Source organism: Echinococcus granulosus (genome assembly GCF_000524195.1).
Source record: "Echinococcus granulosus chromosome Unknown EG_S00123, whole genome shotgun sequence".
NCBI classification, from domain to species: domain Eukaryota; kingdom Metazoa; phylum Platyhelminthes; class Cestoda; order Cyclophyllidea; family Taeniidae; genus Echinococcus; species Echinococcus granulosus.
In genome coordinates, this window is record NW_020170503.1 from 151,968 (window position 1) to 158,688 (window position 6,721).

The window sequence follows — 6,721 nt, forward strand, 5'->3', positions numbered from 1 at the left end:
ACCCATAAATAGGGGAAAGACTGGCAATGTACCCAATCAACGGGCGTAATGTCGTTGAAGTGGAGGATTAATTTCGTTTGTTGATTGCAGTCGGGTTGGTTAACAAAGGGCAACTTTGATTAACAAATTTTAGTGCAAAGTGGGTTCCTTTTTCCGATTCGAGTAGCCGTCGTTGAAAACATGAAGGCACGTAAGAAGTTGATGAGGGCAGGTTAGAGGTGCGACTCATAGATTTTGCTGATAACTGACTTCGCGTCACCAATATCGCTATTTTTAGTTTCCTAAATTCTTTGGTGGGGAATGCATACCCTTTTGCACTGGTACGTCTCAGAATTGTCGCATTTTAGGTAGTTCAGCGTGGCATTGAAAACTCGGGAAATAGACCTTATTTATGCTGGGGTTATGCTGTAGATCGCCTTGCCCCGTTGTCTTGGTTCCATAGCTTTGATAATTAAACCAGTTCAGTCGCGCTTTTCCTTTGCTTCGTTCAGGCTTACAAACACATCATCTGTAAAAATCCAAGGCTTCTCTCTAGGCGGGGACCGATCAATGGCAAATGATTGGTTTAACACGCCGGTACATAACATACGTTGCTGGGGCAGCGCGGAACGATTATTCGACAAAGATGGGAACCATTTTAGAGCCTACTGATTACAGGTAACTAATCTATGGGATATCGTCTTTGTGATTTTGTTGACTTTAGAGGGATGTGTTTCCCAAAAATGGTTTTATCACATTTTAGATGGTATCTGATAAGAAATAGGGTATTCTTCTCTATTTTTCCCCCTAACAAATTAATCACTTTTCACGTAACTAGCAATAGAAGTTGTCGGCTTACCACTTTCCCTGACAGAGCTTAAAGGTTACTCATGTGACGTTTGAGGTGAAATTAATGTAGGTCCCATAGATGCAAACAGTGGTAGTGAAATCCGATGCAACCAACTTAAAATGAGTATTGTGTAGTCATGATGTTGTAGTATGCCATAAGTCAAGTATCTGAGTAGCTGGCTGGCACTCAATATATAAAACAAAAAATTTTTCGCTGAAATTTATCATCCTCTACCGCCTCACTGTGTAATGGATCCACTTCAGTCGTGATTGTTTCCAGCAACCTTCAGTGGCTCCGTAACCACGTACGCGGTCATTTCGATTGGTGACATTCTCACACGATCCAAATGCTACAACCCAAAGTACTTTGTTTATTTTTTGGAAGAAGTTAATGCAAAAGTAAAATATTCATACTAAGATGGTTCGATCATAGGCCAAGGTATAAAAATATACCATTTACATAATAAATGCTACTTCTGAAACAACTTAAAAGTTGGATTGTGAATGCCTTCCCAGTACAATGGGCATCATTAAAAAAACTGCCTTTTGAAATGCCTCATCTTAGCGACAAATTAACATTGATGAGTGGTCCGAAGTTAAATTTAGGCTCATATAGGAGGATCGTTTCATCAAAACAGCGATAAATCTGCAACCGAGTTTCATTGTCATTAAGAGAATAGTACAAGCTAAATTGCCCTTTGGTTTAGGCTTCCCCTCTCTTGAATAGATTGTGGTAGGTCTAATTTCTCATCAGGCATTTTTCATTCACCTTGATAACCACTTACGTTACAGCTTCGACGTCAGGATTTACCTCTTCTGTCAAGGCGGAGAGAAAGGAGCGAGCCGCGCTGTTCGTAGTTCCTCAACCGCATTTTCAGTTTGTTATAGGTACGCGTCTGAAACTCTTAATGCTAAAGTGTTTCCATTTAGGATTTTGATACATTTGGTATTTCCTGCTCTTTTTATAGGCACTCGATACGCTTATCAGTATGTGAACTCATACATCAACAATTATTCAGTTTCGAATGGGAAAATAGCACACAATATCTTTATTTACCTAGGCAATATCACCTTTCGATATCAAAATTGAGATAACAAACTCGTTGTTTATGAAGTGAATAAATTGACGTCTGCATATTGCCATCACTGTGATGGTAAACTTCACATTTTCTGCCTTAGTATTGTGCTTTATTTGGACCTCAGGGAAGTCTCGGGGCGCTGCACTAAAGAATATCTAACCCGATTTCCACTCCTGAATGCTAAACCTTGACGTGACGAAGAAGGATATTCGCTGCTGGTGGGAGAATCTGTTACAATCCCTAACAGAAGGGTTGAAAATGACATTCACCTTCGGAAACTACCGCAATCCCTTGGCTCGCAGGCGGGTTATTAAAGTCTAAAGAGACACTAATCGAGAACCATCTGGAAAAGTACGTTACGGAGCTGTCTGTGGTGCCTGTATGAAGTGAACATGTGATACCTCCTCCACCACTCGACTAGCTGAGTAAAATCCAGACATACACGGCTGGCTAACACTGAAATGAGGACAAAGTGACAAGGAGGATCAAATGCAAAACCCTATCCACGCAAAACTACGTTAAACTCCGCCATTTTTAAGTGACTGCTTTTAGGAGTGCGTTCTTTCGACTAGTGATGCATAGGCGTAATGGCCTGCTAAGTTCCCCTTCCCCCGACGCATTTCCAAACAGGACGAGTATCCAGACCTAGTAGAATTGCTAAGGCAAGTCAGTGGCGTTGTGGTCACATGTGTTCTCAGATGTACGCGAATTCAATGGCTGGCGCGGTTGAATCGTGGGTGTTTTCCATACAGCGCCCTTCCACGTTGTGATTGCCGGCATGGGAGGGTGACCAAGGGGAACGCCGTGGACGACGCTCAAGAGGTGAGGGGGCTGTGTAGTGCTTTGATTGTTTGTTCAACACCTCGTTTTGTTACGCAGGTATTAAAAAAAAATAGGTCCACTGCGCTCCCGTCGCCATTACATTCTCTAACCCAGTGTTATGAATTCTTTCGTCTTCAGGAGTGATTCCGGACGCAGCAGCTCTTTTACTTGGTCCTTCCTAGTTTCCTTCTTTAATTAATTTTTAAACACTCTTTTAATTGAGCAAAATTCTAAATTTCGGAATTCAAACGCATCCTATTTTTTAGTCTTTGATTAAAAATACAGCAGTATACAACCCCTCAAACTTTAAAAAGATTGACAAGAAGTTTGAACTTTAAAATATAGCAAACACATGATTAAGATATTTTTAAGATTGAAATGGCAATACTTTTGCGGTATATTTAGTGACGCGGACCCTCTAGTCTTCGCGGTTTCGGTCTCTCTTTTGACGGCATGATTGCAATGCTGGGTCCGTTGTCTGCCTATTCTTTTGCACATTCATAGCAAAATTTTCTTCTACACTATTATGTTTTTACTCATTCAAAAACAGGTACTGCGAATGGGTTCACCATTATCCTGCCCACACAATGCAATTATATCTCTGTGGTGGAGGTTCCATACAAAGAGAGTGCAATTAGGGTGTGGTGTCTAGTGTGTTTTCACTCACAAGACACAAAAAGGTCCTTTCACTTATTACAAATGATGTGTATGGGGATTGGGAGCCGTTTTGGCTTCAAGTAGGACCAAAAGCGGACCCGCTTACAGTGGAATTAGTCAACTCTAGCACACTGGTGCCTATTTTGGTGTTAAAGCGCACATTAGGAAATCCAGAATTATTGCAATTTTGCCAATTGTTCGTGCTCATTTAGTAGAATGCAAATGGTTAACTTCTTCCGCTTAGTGAGCATGAATAATAACTGGAACTAACAATCAAACTATTATGGAATGGTATATGGCTAATTTCCGCAGGAAGTCAAAGTGTACGCAAGTGTGGTTAGATCAAGAGGAGGTCCCTCCTCTTAACCCACTTCCGCCATTTAAGCCGAAAGTTAAACGATTTTTCGATCATTTGTGATCATGCTTACTTTTAGTTAAAGCAAACTATTTTATCTGTTCAGTGCTGAGATACTACTCAGATTAATTCAGTATCGAACCACAAAGTTTATATATGAGTAAATTTTCCTACCCCTATTTCTAACATTAGAGAGTGTAGTAGCAAAATATAATGACCCTATATTCGCCATCATTTTAATCCTCAGAAACACATGTTCAGAACAAAAAGTGCCGGTTTTATGAGGGCATAAGAACCCACGAGACCACCATTTTTTAAGTGGAACATTGAAGGAACCCATTTGAGAGGCCATTTTGATGGCGATACGTTCGGATGTACTGTATTTGTTCTTTATATTGTTCATTATTCAAGGAATTCCTTTGTTTGCGCAAAACTTGACACAAGAACGTGGTGTTCATTTGGCTAAGTGGAAGTTCGACGAATTTAAACCCTACCTCTCCATTCTTGGGATGCTCATTTTCGTAAACCTGTTCATGGTATTCTACCCCAAGATACCCTATCTCCCCGACTACGTACCGCAGTCTCTAATCCTCATTCTCATTGGTGCTGCTTTGAGCGCAGTTTTAAAGGCCCTGTCCGCCAACCTTAATGACAGTCTCCTCGTCCTCAGCCCAGAACTCTTCTTTAACTTCCTCCTTCCACCTATCGTACTTGACTCTTCCTATGGCCTCTATAACCGCACTTTCAGTGACTTTCTAGCTAGCATTATCATTTACGCAGTCCTAGGTACTCTCTTAAACTTCTTTATTATTGCTCCGATCATGTATGGTCTCCAAAGAGCTGGTGCTATGGGACCAGATCTCATGGAAATTTCACTCAACAATCAATTCCTATTTTCGGCTGTCATTGTAGCTGTTGATCCAGTAGCAGTATTGGCGATATTCCAAGAGACTGGAGTCAACCTCGGCCTCTACTACGTCGTTTTTGGGGAGTCACTCCTTAACGATGCAGTAACAGTTGTGCTCTATGAAATTATGTGCGAGTTTACCACTGAGGCTTCCATCACACCCGCTAATATAGGCCTTGGTGTCGGCTCCTTTTTTACCATTAGTTTAGGTGGAATGCTCATCGGCTTATGGTTAGGAGCACTTTCATGTATCCTCACACGTTGGAAGTCGCAGTACGAAGCGGTCTTTTTGATTTTTGTTGCATATCTTGCCTACTTTATTACCAACTGTGTTGGTTGGTCGGGTATTATTGCAATGATTAACTGTGGTCTCATTCAAGCTAGCTATGCTTTTCACAACATCTCTCACTCATCTCTAGCCACTCTTGAGATGGCTATGAAACAGATTGCTGAGATATCAGAGGCGGTTACGTTCTTTCTTCTCGGTTTTCAAATTCTCATCACAGAACTTCAGTGGTCCACAGGCTTTTGCCTATGGGCATTTGCGGTCTGTTCTTTCGCAAGAGCGGTTGTCGTAATAGTTCTAACCGAATTCATCAACTTTTTTCGAATCAACAACATACGAATATACTTTCGTGAACAACTTATTATGATTTATGGTGGCTTAAGAGGTGCAGTTGCCTTCTCTCTTGCCTTTTTACTCAAAGATTTGCAGGATGTACCCGAAGAGGTGAAACGTTTAATAATAACCTGCGCTCTCTTCGTTATTCTTGTTACGGTAGGCTTCCAAGGACTCACTATGAGACCTCTGGTCCATTTGGCGCGAATAGAGTTGGATGAGATGAAGCAGTTGAGTATATTCACCGATGTCACACTCCGTTTCATTGATCACACTCTTGCTGGCATAGAAGCAATTGTGGGATCCTTGGGAAGAAATCGCCTTCGTGAAACTATCTTTCGTATCGATACCAAATTCATCCGCCGAGTGCTTCAACGCAGTCCACAAACTCCTGACGACAAAGTTGTGAAAATCTACGAGCAAATCGCCTTGAAACTCCATTTGGCAACCGTGAACCCGGAAGCAAGTGCAGAGTACCTTCATGATCTTCCATCAAGCCTGGTAAAGAAGTATTTCCAAGAGGAGATCGCAGCTAATTCGGAGGTTCTGGAATCTAAAGACGAAGAGGTTCCATTCGGGGCGACAACTGCTTCACCACCAGAGAAGAGGGAACCTAGAAAGCAGCAGCTCCGAAGGATTTCTCGTACTTCGGCTCAGCTTAGACGTAATCCAGAATTGATTCGACCCGTTGGTATGATTTCAGATCACGGTCCTATAAATGAAGACACATTCAAGGAGAAATATGTTGCTCTTATGCGCTTGAGGTCGAAGGATTTGAAGCGGAGTGCAGTGGATGATAAAGTTGAGACGCGAAACGCTTCTGAAACGTCGTCGGATTTATAGGGAAAGGTGTGAAAATAGACGTTTAAAAGTCTCGATTGTGCATAATAAACCTGAATTTTGTTTCTTTTTTTGTTTTGTAAAAAATTTTGACCACGAACTTTAGTATTTTAATCACATTGAGGAACGGCTTGGATTATGGCAGTGAGATTCATTAATTAAGGGAAGTATTCTCAACAGAAATGAAAATGTCAATTTGTGAATGATCACAACCAGATCCAAATGACTGCTTGATATACACAAGATTTTGGCCCCACTGGCTCTTCTGATACCTAACAGTAGGCTCGATTCTTTTAGTGGAATAAAAAATTCATCGGTACAGTTGTCAATAGGATCTCAAAGACGACAACAAACATCGACTTACCACATGTCTGTATGAATAAACAAGCTTAACTGCCTGATGAGGGACTTCGATACTACTGAGTTCTTTATTTGTCGATAAAACCCCAGGCTTAGAACAAAGGAAGTAGATCTGATTTACCACTTGGGCCCCGAGACTTCCCCAAAGACGAACAAAGCCACAATGCTCGGGCGGAAAATGTATTGTTGACGTACAGTAGGGCTTGGGAGCTATGGGTAAGTCCTGCAGACCAGGTCGCCCAGCAAGGATACAG

At 41.6% G+C, this 6,721-nt stretch overlaps 1 protein-coding gene across 1 annotated transcript; it reads left to right on the top strand. All coding sequences in view use genetic code 11, as the record gives it.

Moving 5' to 3' along the window:
• Positions 1-4,097: 4,097 nt before the first annotated feature.
• Positions 4,098-6,110, top strand: EGR_08904 (Sodium/hydrogen exchanger 2; the record flags this gene model as incomplete). The annotated part of the gene is made up of 1 exon (XM_024498153.1): positions 4,098-6,110. One exon carries the CDS (start codon positions 4,098-4,100, stop codon positions 6,108-6,110), a length of 2,013 nt encoding a protein of 670 aa, XP_024347438.1.
• Between the last annotated feature and the right edge of the window lie 611 nt (positions 6,111-6,721).